This window comes from Trachymyrmex septentrionalis, unplaced genomic scaffold, assembly GCF_001594115.1.
Source record: "Trachymyrmex septentrionalis isolate Tsep2-gDNA-1 unplaced genomic scaffold, Tsep1.0 scaffold342, whole genome shotgun sequence".
In the NCBI taxonomy this organism is placed as follows: domain Eukaryota; kingdom Metazoa; phylum Arthropoda; class Insecta; order Hymenoptera; family Formicidae; genus Trachymyrmex; species Trachymyrmex septentrionalis.
The window spans coordinates 84,844-102,396 of NW_017305506.1; the positions used below are offsets into that span (position 1 = coordinate 84,844).

Here is a 17,553-nt window from a genome sequence, read left to right on the forward strand (position 1 = left end):
AACAATGAATAAAATTCAAACTTTCTTATTTTTCAAGACTTTTATAATAAAGATTTGTGAATTATTTCATAGCTCATATTATTCTTATTTTGGAATCTGAAATGAAATTAAGTACGTCGTTAAAACACATTCTTAAATATAATTTTAATTGTCACTGCTGATAACATGTTAGATAATTCTGTTTATTTGGGATAAAACTGCAAAATAATTGTATTTATTTAGAATAAAATTGCTTGTTATAGGCTTAATCATAGGAGCGATAATACGTTATGGTTTCACAACGAGCAGCACTATTCTGCATATGCCGGTGGTTCCAGATAATTCGAGCAAATATAATCAGTCTGTACCACCGGACACGCTATGGTTACGTTTCCCGGAAGACAAGGGTGGCGGTGTCGTGAAGAACAAAACATTTGCGTATTCGTTTCGTGGCGAAATTTACAAGGAAGATAATGAAATCGATTTGAAGGTGACTGAGTCTTTCGTGAGATGATAAGTTACAATACATCATTTATCTAAAGAAAATTTTCAGTAAACAAATTGATAGCTAATTGTTGTTATCTTGACATCAAACTTACTCAGAATTGATAACAAATCCAGTGCCAACACTAAGTTTATGTTTTATTAGCAAAACTGATATACCAAACAGTAAATTGGCAGCAAAAGCTAGCAAATCTTTAGGTGGTTTTGTTTTTGGTCGATTCTCGCTATGAGCTTATCATCAAGCTTTGCAGTTTCATCAAATTGTTCTCATGTTATGTCAACAGTTTTTGTTGTATATCTGCCATCAATTTGCTGACATTGAATACAACAGAATTTTATGCCAAATTTGATGCCTTTTTGTCGATAAAATTTGAAGCAAGCCTCTGATAAAATTTATTTTCTATAGACTTAGCTAATTGGATTGTTTATTGATTTTTAAGTAAATCTAGATAATTTTTACATTAAACTTGAAGTCATTTTGCTTTTAAAACAATTTATTTAATGGATGTAATGGTTGTTGCAGGCAACTTTTGATCCTGAAATATTTTTCAATATCATATTGCCTCCCATTATTTTCCATGCTGGATATAGTTTGAAGCGTGTAAGTATATTGATGTGCTTATTTTTCTATTGGAAAGTCCATAATAATGGGATATACACCATATGATTTTTATTTATAACTCTTTGATAATCGAATTCTTCCAGAGATACTTCTTCAGAAATTTAGGTGCAATTCTCATGTATGCTTTGATAGGAACCTCTATATCAGCTTTTGTTATTGGGTAAGCTTCTCCTTTAATGTTATTTTATTGTGGAAATCTTAAAAAAAAAGTATCAATTTATATGTCACATGTCTGTTATAGATTTTGTATTGTTATCGATACATATTCTTTTTCTTTTATTTTCTTTTATTTTTAAGAAGATGCCATTTTCAAATATTTATGCTTAATTATTTTTTAATTATTGCATGTTTACGGCTGTTATCAGACTCTTAGTAACAAACAAAATATGTTTATAGAAAATATTGTGGATCTTTGCATAGCTCGTACTTTGACCGAGCTTATCTACTTCTGTCTCGCCATTTATAACTAAAAATAGTTTATGTTTTTCTTTAACGACTTGTAAATTTTATTTTAATGAGTCGATATCGTATTATCTGTATAGAGCTCTGATGTATGCCTTTGTACAATTGATACCACATCTCTCCACGTCGTTCACGTTTCTGGATACCCTATACTTTGGCGCTCTAATATCGCCTACGGATCCTCTGACAATAATATCTATCTTCAACGACCTACATGTAGACGTTAATCTATATGCTTTGGTATTCGGCGAGAGTGTATTGAACGATGCGGTCGCCATTGTACTTAGTGGGTTAGTAGAAATTTTGCAGAATTAATCCTACTTTATTTTCTCTGATTTTTGGATTCTTTAGCCAAAGAAGTTGCGTTACACTGAGAAAAAAAAAAAAAAAAGACACTTAAAAATTTATTCGTGAAATATTTACTTCACTGAAATAAAAGTTTATTTAAACAGCCGAAATAAAATTTTATTTCTTACAAATAAATCATCTATTTTATTTTTTTTTACAATTAATGAAATATATTTTACACCAATGTATATTTTGTCACTATAGACAAATTTTTTTATAGTCAATAAATATCCGAGAAAATGTTACATGTTGCGACTTTTTTTCTCATTGTATGGATTCTGCACTAAAAAGTGGACGTTACATGGAATTATATATTATATAAATTGCAACTATAACTTAGCAATATACATTCAATATAAATGCAATATTGAAAATATTCTAATATTTCAATTCAGATCAATACAGAACTACGCAGAACGATACCAGTCGGGATCGGGTGGTTTCGAAACCGTGGCGTTCTTTCAGGCGTTCGGAGACTTTGTTGAAATATTTAGTTTGTCTCTCTTTATCGGTGCTACGATGGGGTGCATCACTGCATTATTGACCAAGTTCACCAGGGTTCGAGACTTTCCTCTCTTAGAATCGGCGTTATTCGTTTTAATGTCATATAGTACATTTTTAATTGCCGAAGCTACCGATCTTACAGGTAATGCATATTTTTGCATGTGTTATATTATGACATTAGAAATAAAGAATAATACAAATCTTTTTCTCTTAAGAAGGTCTATTACTAATAAAAGTAGTCACCTGTTGATTCTACAGCTTTTTCATGCAGAAAGAAGTTTTTTTTCATTTCTTTTTTGACAAAAACTAGGATTAGAGTCTTTATTTAAAAATGGAACCTAATACAAAAATTTTTTGCATTAATCTAGAGATTATTATGATTTTATTATGAAATTTTAGGCGTGGTTGCTGTTCTCTTCTGTGGAATATGCCAGGCTCATTACACGTACAACAACCTGAGTCTGGACTCGCGCCAGCGTACAAAACAACTGTTCGAGCTGTTAAATTTCTTAGCCGAGAATTTCATATTTAGTTACATCGGCGTTTCGATGTTTACCTTCCCAAAACATCATTTCGATCCTGGCTTTATTTTCGCAGGATTTGTATCCTTACATTATGTATCTACAGAGGTTGTATCAGCGCCATTGGACACTCATTTGATTTTTTCCGATTGATTTCAAAAGAAAAAATCTCTAAATGAAAGAATTCCTTAAGTGAATCGTTTCAATTTAACGCTATATACAACGTAACTGTCGAAAGAATATCATTATGTAGATATCAAGCAAATTCTATTCAATTTATTTATTTAAAATTTAATTCATAAAATACTTTATCCTTAACATACTTCACAGCTATGCGCGTTACTGGGTCGCGCGGCTAATGTTTATCCGTTATCCTTCATACTGAATCTGGCGCGAAAGCCGAAGATATCGTTAAACTATCAGCACATGCTGTTCTTCGCAGGGTTGCGTGGCGCCATGAGCTTCGCTCTCGCCATCAGGAACACCGTGTCGGACGCCAGGCAAGCTATGTTGACCACGACTAGCTTGATTGTTATATTGACGGTTATTCTACAAGGAGGTGCAACAACGCAATTTTTAAGCTGGTTCAATATTCCGTGAGTAAAATACCTAAATGTAACTAAATATTTATTTGTTTTTTTTTCTAGCTTTTATTAAGAATTTTATTCGTGAAAACAAATAAATTTTTTTTGACATTAATAATTTATTATTTCTTATTTCTATTTAATTTGTTATTAGTACAATTGATTTTGCTTTTTATTTATTTCGTATCACTTAAACCGTTTTTTTTTTGTCTTTTGTAGAGTCGGAGTAGATGAAGAAATAGAAGGACTTTCTCATAATGGAACGCGTAGTGTAAGTATGACATAATTTTTATTTGACATTCGTGTTCTCTATCTCGTGTTATCTAGAAGAATTAGTAATGCAAGATAGAGACATTATGTAGACTGTTTGCATATATACACGTGTATATTAATATATTTTTGTGTTTGTTCTTCGACATTATACATGATTAAGTACGATTGATAGCAAGATTTACGATTATCTGAATATAGCATTGTGCATGTGTAAAGCAATGTTCTTATACTTTGTAAGATGATTAATTATTTATAACTTCGACAATAATAATATAGAATAAATATAACGATGTACGCTATATTAAAAAACGAGTATAGGAGTATTTGCTTTAAAAAGACATGAAAGCGTAGACATTTGTGCATGTAAGTTTTATTGTTTTATATAATCTTTTTTTATGATGTTGCTTTTACCCAGGTGTACAATTTGTTGGACACTGTCAGAATTCATACTGATCAGCTGAGTCTTCTTGTTAATTATAAAATTGAAGCTTCGAAAATTGTGTTTTGTCATGTTCCTGCTAGTTATCTTTTCTTTTAGTATAAAAAGTAGTATTAAAGTATCATAGATTAAGAAAGCTAACAGTGAATGCTATATAGCGATTGTATTGACATCGGTACAATGTGAGTTCAATTTTTCGATGTTATACACTGAGAAAAAAATATAGTCAATTTTAATATTTAGTTCAATATTGCCAACTAAACATTTACTTACAGTAAATAAATATTTGTTCAGTAAAAAAAATGATTGTTAAATCAAATTAACATTATTTGTATCAAATAAATACTCGTATATCTTTATATTTAATAAAGATTTAGTTGATAGTATTTAACTAAATATTTATTAAAATTGACTATATTTTTTTTCAGTGTAGCTACATAGTTGTATGAAAACATAGTTAATAGTTAAAAGTATACATATACCTATCTACTTTAAGTTCTAAAAACACAAAATGTTTAGTGATTTTTTTGAATCACGAATAACATTTGTACAAAATTGCTTTACCGAAATTGTACCGATATCTAATCCTCGCATCCTGCGAACTTGCATGCATGTTTGTTATATTACTTTGTAATATTCGACAGTGAATTATAAATATTCGCGGTTAAAAAAACGCGCGCGCGAATGTTACGATTTACAAGACAATTTAATTTATCAATGTTAATAGTCTGGCGGCGAGGGTGGCTACGGTGATCTGGACATACGTAGGGGAAGAAGTCCGCCGGTACGTTATTACAATTAAAGATTGACTTGACGCACTATTTTCCTGTTTGACAAATTGAAAGTTTAGACGATTTGACTTATTTTTTTATGTGTATTTCGATGACTCACCTATTCTCACAGTTCGATTTATTTTACACACAAATATTAATATAAATATATTAATTTAATAAAACATTCAGCATTTATATAATAAACAGTGCATACCATACTGAATAAAAAAGTAGTGAACTTAAGTTAAAAACTCAATCATATGGTGTGTACCTACCGTATAAATGCTGAATGTTTTTTTTAACTCCTTATTTAACGTATATTAAAATTAATAATTGTTGGAATTTTGTTTTCAAATTACATATATTGATAGAACTCAAGTAGTACTAATAGGATCTGTAGCTAAAAGTGGAAATATTTTATAATAATATCTTTTTTTTACTTTGGAGAGGAAGCAAGCTAGATTTTTACGAAGTTAATACGCTATATTTTCAATTTTAATTTTTTAGTATAAAAATGCGAAACTCTTTTTTTATTTGGTAAATGTTCACCTTTACACAGCCTGCTCCAAATGACCTCCGAGTGACTTTGATCTTGATCTTCAAAGAAGTTAAGGTCACTTTTCCGAAGTTACTCATTGAAAAGTTACGAACAAGAAAAAAAGTTTGAAAAAGGGTCTCTTATCCACTATGAAAAATAGACATTCTCCGCTCAAAAAATATATTTTACATAATTAAATTGATACAGAATTATTTATCGGATATAAAGAAGCCATTATTTCGAAGAATTATGGTATTCGTACATTATAATCATATTGTCTTTTAAATAAAAATTTAGCTATACAGTGTAAATAATGTTCTTGTGTTGTACCAAAGCGTGGTAAATCGTTCTATGTTTTATGTTTATTTCCCGCTTTATTAAAATAGATTTTCTTCTTTAAAAACAAAAATTCTTTGCTAAAATAGATTTCTTGCAAGAGAAAATCTTTGTTTTTAAAGCAGGAAATCTATTTTAAGCTATATTTTTTGGTTTTAAAGTTTCCCATTCATAAAAATTGTTTTGCTCATAATTTTTCAATTAGTAACAAGCAACGGAAAAGGTCAGTGATCTTGACTTCCTTAAGGGTCAAGGTCAAGGTCAAGGTCATTCGAAGGTCATTTGGAGCGAGTTGTAAAGGTGAACATTTGTTAACTTCACAGATCCTACTTTTGAGTATCCGTGAAGTTAACATTATATTTTATTAAAGAAAGAAATAATGACAGTTTCAGTAACATTTTTATATAATTCCTTACAAAAATAAAGAAGAATTCCGCATTTTTTTATAAAAACCAAAATTGAAAAATTGCCGAAACTCTATTAAAAAATAATTATAGAGTATAGATCTCTGCTAGTACTAACCAGAAATGTCACTGGAATTGCATAAATTATAGCGCGACATATTTTCTCCAATATTGTCTTTTATACAGGATGTTAAAAAGAAACCATTCAGAAGTTATATGGTAAATAGTATAAATCATACTGAAAAAAAACATTAATGAACATAAGTCGAAAATTCTATCGTTTCTGAAATATAAATAATTTTGTTTGTTAATATCATAACTGACTTATTGACTTCTACGTGTCGAATGCGATGTGGAGGTTTACTTTAGTGTTTACAAACTGTTCTGAATGTTTTGATTTAATTTCCTTGTTTATTCATCATATAAATACTGAATAGTTTTTTTTAACATCTTGTATATGCACATACAGTTCATGCAGCACCATGCAATTCTCGTAAAAGTAACTGCATGCATTAAGTGTCGCTTGATATCTTTATTGAAACGGTTTTTTGTTTTTTATTATTGTAGCATGTGAATGTAAATCAATTATATGATTTATACGATCCGTCTGCTCATATTGCAAATTGCAGATTTATTTTATTAAGGCTTTTGATCGAATTTGTTAACTGCACGTGTCTCTGGTTATTTTTTTCAAGTATGGTTTTTGTTATCCATTCTGTATGTTGGAGAGTAGCTGGAGAACACTGAAATACTTACATTCATTAACAATACCTACACAGACATGTTTAATATGGAACACCAAAATCATAATTAATAAAAAAGCATGTATTTCTTCATAACTAATAATAAATTAAGGTAACTTTGAAAATCTAAAAAGGATGTCATTAGTATATTAATGTACTAACGATATCCTTATTATTATGTACTTTTATGCTTAAAAAACAAATTAAAAATATGTATACCTATTTCGATTTTATTTTAACGTGTATTAATAAATATATGTTTATAAATAATAAATGGGAGTGGTGTACTTTTGTTTAAAGATTAAAGGAAAACTCGCAGAATCATACAGGATGGATAACTGATGCATTGTTCACATTTTACAGTATAATTCTATGCAGGACGGATCGTTACCAGGCGGCGGTAGTAGCAGTGGTATCGGTGGCACGAAACCTAATGAAAAGGCGTTGCTCGCGAGAATTTGGGGCGATTTTGATACCAAATACATGAAGCCCTTGTTAACGCATTCCAGGCCTACGTTATTAGAAACGTTGCCGGTCTGTTGTAGTCCGCTAGCAAGAATTCTCACAACCACGCAACAAATGACGCAGGTACTGTATCGTCCAAGTGTTGAAAACTTCATTTTAAAGCCAACTATAACTGTATATCATCTTAGATGTCTGTATTATATTGTTACAACATAATTAACATTAGATTATGGAATAAATGAAAATAATTTTATCACATCTATAATATAATTATTATATATTACAACATAGGACGAAGTTGCGAGGAAGGTCGATTCAGATTCGGATTTCTGCTTGGAAGATCGCGAGATGGAACGACGCAGGACCAGCGTTCAGCCGGTGAGTTTCCATCAGCCTAATCTCAATTATACTGTTAATCCGTGCTATCAGCCTAACAACAGCACCACAGACGTCGGCACTAATCCGGACGAGCCCTATGTAATTCTCAATTTACACAGAAGGTAGAACTAACAACAATCCTAACACCACCACCTTTTGTGTATCTGAACTTTTTAGGCCGAAAAAAGGAAAAGCGGGAGAATGGAAGAGTCGTGTATATATATTTCGCGTTAAACGCGGAGTTACAATTTACTTAATTAATTCCTATGTAATTTGCTTTACATTCGCATTCATTCATAGTCGTATACAATTCCGCTAAAAGTTTCACGTTCTTTGTTTTCTACGAAGACGATTGATACATCGTACAAAATGAATCTCATATCTCATTTCTTTTTTTAATTCTTTACTTTGACTGTGAGTGTAAACAATAATAGCCTGCGGCTAGTGTGTGTACACACTGTATATTTCTATACGCATGTTCTCTATACTGTATATGTAATACAGACAATACGTAGAAGAGATGTAATCGCGCGAACGTTCACTTTACATTCGACTTTAATAATCGCCTCTTCTTGCTTTCGTTCTTTTATATAAAATACAAGCTTGAATGTCTATTGCACGTAAGACTAATTTTATCTGGACGATATAATGTTTTGTTTTCAATTTCCGAGTTCAAAACTTCGAGTGAAACAACAAGTGGTAATTGAGGATTCGGATGTGACAGCAGCATAACTCGAAATGGTACCTTTTTTAAGAGGAACGAATTTAAGATTTTAGTAACTAATTTCAAAAGATGGAAAAAAAATCAGATCTAATAATACAAATAAATACTTTTATATAATTACACAGCTCTAATGATGACTATCACCAATTAAATAGTGGAATCTCAAGTTTTATGCTGTTATTACAATCAATGTCTCAATTTTGGAAATGGCAATGATAACTATAAATACATCGTGAATTTTTAACAAATCTGCTTGCCTAAGAATAAGAGGAATGTACGTATGCTATTTGTTAATGCAAACCGACCTTTTTCTGCTCTGCCCCAATCTTATAACATCGTAACGTGACAGATAATGAAATGTTAACGAGTCAATCGCCGTTGCGTGCGAATGACTCCTCGTAACTGCGTATTCTTTTCTGTTGAAGTGATTTATAACTGTGCAGCAAATAACTATTCTAGTCAACGATTGCTTATGATAGACACATAATAAGAATTAATTAATAGGCAATAGCGTATTCATTGCATAACGATGGAATAAATTTCTTATTTATAAACTCGATTCGCGCGCGCGGAAAATTATGTTTAATGTACGTAGAGATGACAAGCTCCTCTGACCTTTTTTTTGCTAGTGTGTCTTTCCCTTCTTCTCCTTAGAGGGAAAAAAAAATCACAGTCACGTACATTTGTGGAGCGCACGTTTCACCGCTTTTTTTTTCATCGGTTTTTCTAGAGAGAGAGAAACGGTGACGGTGATGATTCCAATTCCGATGACGAAGACCTCAGACTCATCGGAATGAACGGATTTATTCCGTTACGAACGTTGTAGCCGGGAAAACGCTCGACGAACGATGTGTACCTAAGACCTATACGGCAAAAGACAGATTCTCCTCTTTGAATAATTGCGAATAGGTCATAACACGCGGTGATTTTTCGAAAGTATTAATATGTACGTATAGTTTTAATGAGAACGAAGATGATATATGCCGATTTGTCGGTTTTTTTTTAATTATAATATATAATACATATTTTGAAGTATAATATACTTCTATTTGTACATAGAGAATGTTAGAGAAGAAAATTCGGGACCTGGAGAGAACATAGTGTTTATTGAACTGAATAAGAAACAATGCTTTTCTAATCTCAACAGAGTTTTAACGCGCGAGTACCATGTGCGAGCACTCCCGGATTCTTTCTTTTCTGACTACTGAAATGTTTGCCAAATTCTTTGCGAGGCTCAAACGATCGAGCATTAAACATAATTTTCAGTGTTCATTAATTCTAATCGCGCGAGAATTGATGATTGCAACTGTAAAGACGGAAAAGGCATTGAGGCTCTATTGCTGCTGTGATCTTTTAATCCTTACTGTAAAAAGTTATATATTCATTTTTATAAGTTCATTTATAAGCTGATACAAAGTGGGGAAAAAGAGTATTCGTACATCTTTTTTGAGATAACTTTACATGAAAATGTAATATTTCTGACAGAACAGATCGTTTTCATAATATTGCAACATTAATTTTAATTCTTTGTAAAATTTTATTCGAGAAAATAAGATTGCGAATACTTATTTTACCGACTGTGTGATCCTCAAGCGTTTTTTTTTTGCATGCAATCAATTTTTAATGTTAAAGGATCTCTAGCATTAATCACCTCGCAATCGCGCTGCTGGCATACTTATCCGTTTAATACTTGCATGCCGCAATATACTACTTCACATGTACCTATCTTACTTAATTTACGTTGTTTTCTCCTTTCAATTGTATATTTTTATGTTATTTATTCACAGACGAGTGTCAGGAGCTCTGCATGTAGATCGCAGTTGTGAATATGATATTTTTAAGATATATTTTTGGCGTTTTAAGATTTATTTTAAGGTCCCAACATTATATGTTTTATATAATTGTTGCCGGTGATCTGTCAATGTATCTATGTTTAAATATTGAGTTGTTAAGCGTTAACTTATGTATGTAAGATATATTTCCTGATTGTTAATTTAAAAAAAATTAACGTTAAGGAGTTTTTATCAGATTTAATTCCTTTAAGTCTCGCTAAGATAGTTCTGGCAGTGATATTACGGGCTCGTACATTTACTTTTATATTAATGTAACTGTTACTTATAATTTGATAATGAAGTCAATGTTGCAGACGCAATGTAATTTCCAGGCGATACTTTAGGCAACAAAATCATGATCGTTGCTTAGTCGATTGTTGTCATTTTTTTTCTTTTTTTAAAATACGCAGTGTTACTTACCAGCAGATTATTCTTATAAAGAATAAATTACATACGTATATATACAAGTAGGAAATCGACAAAATTGAAACGATGTGCTTTCTGCTGATAAATTAGCACCTTGTAATTTTTTTGTAAATAGAGAGTTAGACAAGTTTTTATTTTTTCTGGCCTCGTGAGTTAGATTCACTTTGAAGCCGGGTTCGAAGTAAATTCTAGGCCTATCTCGATGACACAATCAGCCAGTCCGTTCTGTAAATAACATTACAATCTTAGCTCGTGTACGCAATATACGTAAAAGTTGTCTGATGCGCCAGATTGAATGTAAACGATTAATCGATTAATGTCAAACGGCTTACATGTGAGAAAAGATATGGTTCTGGAGTCGATTCTTGATGTGTGTTTAATACTTTGTGGGACAGCTAGGGACCGTGATGATGATGGGAGAAGTTAGTCCGGGACCACTACCGCTGCACACACGAGTCGCCCTGCCCGGTCTGGTCGGCAGACACTTATAAAATCTTTCTTTATAACCGATTGACCGTTTCGTTTCACCTCGCTCTATCACTTTCGTACAATTCCTGTCCGGTTATCAGTTCAAAATCAGCCGCACGATGAGTTTAGATTGTATATATTTATTGTAAATTTTAATATATTGCAAGTTTCAATTATTTAACAAGTTCTTCACCTAAAACGACAAGGGCACCAAGAACCGTATTAATTGCAAAGAATTAATTGATATAGTGTGCTGCCGATTTTGATGAAGAAGTCTTTCTAAGCAATTGTATACTGCAATCGATGGCAAAAGCTCGCGACAGGAGCTCTAAGGATCATAATAGAAATTGCTGTTGACTTTTGAGGAACCAGTCGTGCTTCCTGTGCAATTTTTAATAGAATAGAATGGAAAAACAAAGAACATTTTAGAAAGTATTTCTAATATAGATATATATATATATATGTATATATATATACGTTTATTGGTTTCTTTAAATCTTAATTTTAAGAAATCATGCCATATGTTGAATATTTCTTCGCGAGCTTTAATTATAGTACTCTGAATGTGTGATGAAAGTCATAATGTGTACAGAATGAGTCGCGTGATCCATTACACGTTAATATCTTATATAATACATACATCGAATAATTATATAACAATAATAATTATATTATATATTTATATATGTATTATATATATTATATTATTATGTAATATTATATGTACGAGTATAACATTATATAATTGATTATTGATATATAATTATTCAAGATATCTGCCGAATTCTTGAAAGTGACTTAATAGAGAATGCATCATTTGCTTGCCAATTGTGCAATTACATAAAAAAATCAATGAATATCTTTGTTTTTCTTATATAATATAATATCTAGTATGTAAATAATGTATTCTCTTTTACCGTTAAGCGTCACCATTAAGAATTTGTTAAAAGTTTAGATTAATTGAGTGAGAGATACTAACTTGTTACAGATTATGCGCGACTCGCATACAGTAACTACGAAATATGAAAATTATAATTAATATATGTAATCGATGAAATAATGATATAGCGCAAGAATCGACCTGTATCTAATCGATATACGTAGGGATGGAACTAAATCAGTTCAGAATTAGTCAGAGATACGCAGTAAGATTTGTACATCGATTTGGCATCCAGGACAAACTATGTAGATTGATTTCTATCGCGCGTTACGCGAATCTATTCTATTTGAAGGTATTCCGCATTGATTTGACGACGGATAAAGTCACGTTACATAATCGGATTTTTTCGTCTTACGAAATTATTGAATTTAGATATTTACAACAATCGGCGAATTGATTTTGCCGTTATGTACAAAACCTAGCAACTATTTACGCGGAGTGCCGGGAACTCCGTTTTACTGTTTATATTGTAACACTTTAAAGACTCCTGTTGCCTTGCTGCAATCGTATCAAATTATCATACCAAATGCAAGAAATCGTATGAATTCTTACATCACCAAAAACTGTTGTCTCCGTTTCAGATTCATACGATTTTTCATTTTTAATCATTTTCGTAATTTTGAATTGTTATATATATATAATGAATAAAAGTTATGTGTTACAATATCTATGTGATTGATTTTTTAATATAGTAGCAGCAGAGAGCGCGCGACCGCGAGCTTTAATTACACGTATTCTTAATGATATGCAACATTACAACGCGATAATGTATAAGACGGGTTCAAGAGGATTTATCAATTTTTAATTTGTACTTTCGAGCAAAGGGTATATTTATCAGCTTCCTGATATTGTTACGATACTGTTGCGAATTCTCCAGTAGAGTAAAGTTAGATCTACGCTACTCCCGAAAAGAAACGTAACTTCAGTTATAATTTTTAAATAAGAATGCGAATACGGTGTGAGGATATGAGAGAACTTTTAATTTAGTCGTTGGCTGTGAAGATTTAATAAAATTGTTCGCGAACGTAGAGTATAGATATTAGGAGAATAAATCCTTAGAACAATGTTCAAATAGCATTGTATGTATCAAACATGTATCGATTCGCGAATTAATTCTTCGAAATAAGTATGGTGTTTGCGAAGAAATTGTTCCGAGATAAATTGTAACGATCTGCGCTATGGTAAGCGGAATCGTAAGATGAACGTGCTCCTCCGTATAAATATTCCGTGTTCGTGAATCTGATGTATAATGTGTAATCGTAACGCATACACGCAATGAGTATAACAACGTTGTGATACTATGTACCACACTTTGCAATGTTTAATAAAGTATTTGTAAAAACATTTGCAAGGTCTATTCTTTCACGATTATTTCGGGACTAAACATGTTTAAGAACACATATTTATTTGTTACTCAAGAAAGTCTTCATAATTGTATTTTACGGTCTTGATAAAATTCTTTGTAAATATATGTTATGTAATCTTTCAATCCTCACATAACTTGGATTAATATCTTCCTTATTTGTTGGATGTAAAAAATAATTTCACGTATGGAAAGATATTTTGCAAATAAATAGAGAATGATATCTAATGATCAGTGTCTACCTATAGAATTTAAAATGTATCTATAAACCAAGGAGCTTTAATGTGGGGGGAGGGAAGGAGGGTGATTATAATTATTGAATCTATGTTCTCTCTATTCGTATCACTTGTCCCTCAAATTCATTATCGAGCGTGTTAATAAACAAAACGGTTACAGTTCATGTGAGCAATAGTGAAGAATACTATTCTATAGTCTAACTAATTAACCGTTATTGTAACTAGCCGTTAGCATATACTTATTTCTTATTTCACAGAATTTATTTATTGCTCTTTATAGTTTTGATTTAGTTATCCACAAGATAATTGAATAAACAGGCAGCTGAAACAAGAAATAAGCATGTCAATGGACGCATCAACGATTCTTGAAAAATGGAATGAACAAGGATGGAATGATCAAAATGTTCATTGGTAAGCGATTGTTTACCGCTAGACCCGCCCAACCAGCAATTAACGAAGGCAAAATTGTCACCGCAAATAAAGAAATATCATATAAAATCACGTCACACAATTGCATGATGAAATCATGTAATTAAAACATGTAAATCATGTAACGGATTGTTCCAAATCAGTACATGATTTTTTAAAAGCACGTAATTGAAAAGTCACATGTTGTGTTCTTTTTTTCTTCCATTTCTACTATTCAATTCTTTAAAATTCGATAACTATAAAATCACATGATGGATGAAATTATTTCTAATATCATGTGATGATTTTTCAAATTGCGTCATTTAAAAAATTACGTACTGACTTGGTACAATCCGTTATGTGATTTATATGTTTTAATTACATGATTTCATCATGTAACAATGTGACATGATATTTTTTCAATAGAATAGTCCTTTGAATAAATGTAATCTCATTAGATTATTTCTCATATTTCTATTAATCATTATATCTTAATAAAGTTTACCGTTCAAAATTTATAGATTTTTATAGAAAATAATACGATATCGACCGGACGTCGAATCTACAATGGATGCTGTTCAGAACACAACAGTTTTATGATTGCTGAGATAGGACTATTTCTCTAGATCTAAAATTCTGTAATGCAATCAGCGCAAAAAAATTTCCAACAGTTGCAAATAAATAATCTGCTGAATGCAGCCATTATTTCGAAAATAAACTCATTTATTTCTTTTGTTCCTCAAAACAATACTGATCAGTGTCTATAATACAAAGATCAACAGAATATTTAAAATGTATCTATAAATCAAATCAAATAGCTTTGTTGTGGAGGAAATGTTTATATTATGGAATCTATATTCTCTGTATTCGCATCACTTTGTCTCTCAACTTTCAAATCTTATATCGAATATGTTAATAAACAAAGCGATCATAGTTTCGTGTGTGCGATAACGGAGAACTAACTAGCTGTTAATATACTTCGCCAAGAGTCTGTAGTACTTCATATATTCATTATTTTTTATTTAATTATCTATCTAGACGGTAGCTGATATAAGAAATAATAAATATCTGAATGGATGCCTCAACAATTCTCGAGGAATACAAAGATAAAGAGCTGAACGAGGTGCCACAATGTTCGTTAGCAAGCGATTGTTCGGCGCCGTCCCCGTGCAACGAACCATTAACGAAGGAACAATTGTCACCGCCGATAGAACGTTATTACATCAACAGCAAAGAGCAAGCAGTCCTTTCAAAGCTACAAGAAATTTGTACGATATATCCAATTGTCGTGATACATGATCTCACGACAACATTCGAGATTGATTTGAACGTTTTTTCGACTGAAAGTCTGCTCAAGGCAAATCCAAATATGCCAATCGATGTGCACAAACAAATAAAGTATTCTTCTGATGAGAATTGGGATACACAGCAGAAAACGAAGATCTGGAAGTGCTTCAGCTATAAGAGTTTTTCAACAATTAAAAACTATGCGCAATATCAAGCCCAAATTTTCCTGGATGATGACGTGGAAAATGTGCATGCCAACATATCCACTTCCAGCAGTCCCGGTCAAGTGACCAAGGATAAAGAGAAACGGACAATAAAATTCGCTACCAATGTAGATTTATCAGATGTGGAAATATGGAAATCGCAGTTACATCAGTTAATGAAGTTACCACCCTTTCTGAACGTTAAATGTACTGATAATATGCTTACATACGTGGGCTATGATATCTTAGGGATGAATACCGTACAGTTATATATGAAGGTATATTTCAAATTTGATATGACGTAATAAGTATTTAATTTTAAGTATTTAAGTTGGAACGGGGTTCCAACAGTATATTTGAAAAGTGCTGATTGCATTTAATTTACATATGTGTAATTGTCTTTAGGTACCCGGATGCAGAACGACCGGTCATCAAGAGAATAATAATTTCTGTTCTGTCAACATTAATATCGGACCGGGTGATTGCGAATGGTTTGCTGTATCATACGAATACTGGGGTATAATAAATTCGCTTTGTGTGCAAAACGGCGTCAATTACTTGAGTGACAGTTGGTGGCCACCGGATTTGAACGTTTTATATAGAAAAAATGTTCCGGTATATAGATTCCTTCAAAAACCGGGCGATATCGTGTGGGTGAACGTCGGTTGTGTGCACTGGGTGCAAGCGATTGGCTCGTGCAATACTATCGCATGGAACGTTGGCCCGTTTACTGCCAGACAATATAAATTGGCGATAGAACGTTATGAATGGAACAAGCTGAACAAATTCAAATCAATCGTACCGATGGTGCGGCTTTCATGGAGGTTGGCATGCGAAACTAAAATCTCAAATCCGCAACTGTTCTATCTAATCAAGCGCTGCTTGAAGAAAACAATGATACACAATTACTTGACACTCGAATTTTTAAAAGGCCACGATATGGAAGTGCAATACAATAACCAACTTAGGAAACAAGCGTATTATTGCCATGATTGCAAAGTATGTTTCTCATTTTCAATATATCATGCAATATACATTATATTACATAATATATATTTAAGTTATTTAGCATTAAAAACAATTTTTTAATTCTCTGCAGGCCGAGGTATTCAACATATTATTTTATAAGGCGAAGTATAAGGATATATTCGAGATATATTGCATACATTGCACGCTGATGAAGTCCTTGTCGTTGAAGCAATTTTGCTGTTTGCAAAAATATCATATGGAAGAATTAATGGAGATTTATGATAAATTTACTGTTGATTACTGAGATCACATATCACTTTCTTATGGTCGTCGTTTGTACCGTCATTGCAAATATAAATTGGCCAATCTTATTAATATTTCATAAATGATAATCCTTCTTTTAGTATCCTTTTTAGACACGCTATAGTAATAGTGAGAATGAGCAGGTCTTTTTTTTATGTCAGCATAAAATTTCACATTCTTTTTCATGCTTAATTCTAAATTCGAGAATCGTATTGTAAATTCAGAACCAAGCAAATCTCCTATTATGAACAATAAAATGCAGTATGCTCTATTTTACTTGTTTTCATATAACATTACCACATAAAAAATATGAATAACAAAAATACAAGGACTCTTCGTAAAATAAATCGTGCTTCTATTTTTTTCCACTCATATTCATATGTGTATATATATATATATATATATTTCTCATTATATATATATAGTATATAATATATATATATATACTATATATAGTATATATATACTATATAGTATATATACTCTATATATATATATATATATATATATATATAGTATTG

General features: G+C 31.6%; 2 protein-coding genes across 8 annotated transcripts in view; both read left to right on the forward strand.

Annotated features, from left to right (window-relative positions):
* LOC108750251 (sodium/hydrogen exchanger 7) overlaps window positions 1-11,739 on the forward strand; it is a 12,590-nt gene extending 851 nt beyond the window's left edge. The window contains exons 2-13 of one of the 7 annotated variants that reach the window (XM_018489593.1): window positions 243-469; window positions 1,007-1,084; window positions 1,189-1,265; window positions 1,648-1,857; window positions 2,311-2,561; window positions 2,819-3,021; window positions 3,271-3,536; window positions 3,744-3,795; window positions 4,964-5,020; window positions 7,394-7,618; window positions 7,787-7,873; window positions 11,251-11,739. In XM_018489593.1, coding sequence (XP_018345095.1) covers window positions 243-469; window positions 1,007-1,084; window positions 1,189-1,265; window positions 1,648-1,857; window positions 2,311-2,561; window positions 2,819-3,021; window positions 3,271-3,536; window positions 3,744-3,795; window positions 4,964-5,020; window positions 7,394-7,618; window positions 7,787-7,873; window positions 11,251-11,346 — 1,829 coding nt within the window. In that variant the 3' untranslated portion in view covers window positions 11,347-11,739. The other 6 variants (XM_018489597.1, XM_018489594.1, XM_018489598.1 and 3 more) reach the window with 6 other exon arrangements.
* A 3,582-nt stretch (window positions 11,740-15,321) lies between these two features.
* LOC108750249 (histone demethylase UTY-like) lies at window positions 15,322-17,145 on the forward strand. Its single transcript, XM_018489590.1, has 3 exons — window positions 15,322-16,038; window positions 16,166-16,759; window positions 16,860-17,145. The coding sequence occupies exons 1-3, from the start codon at window positions 15,343-15,345 to the stop codon at window positions 17,031-17,033; spliced, it is 1,464 nt and encodes a 487-aa protein (XP_018345092.1). The 5' UTR covers window positions 15,322-15,342; the 3' UTR covers window positions 17,034-17,145.
* Window positions 17,146-17,553: the final 408 nt, after the last annotated feature.

Bases quoted from the DNA above. Each gene is read 5' to 3' on its own strand.
- LOC108750249 (XM_018489590.1), top strand. From the start codon at position 15,343: ATGGATGCCTCAACAATTCTCGAGGAATACAAAGATAAAGAGCTGAAC. The intron at 16,039-16,165 runs GTATATTTCAAA...AATTGTCTTTAG, and splicing joins CCGTACAGTTATATATGAAG to GTACCCGGATGCAGAACGAC. The intron at 16,760-16,859 runs GTATGTTTCTCA...AATTCTCTGCAG, and splicing joins ATTATTGCCATGATTGCAAA to GCCGAGGTATTCAACATATT.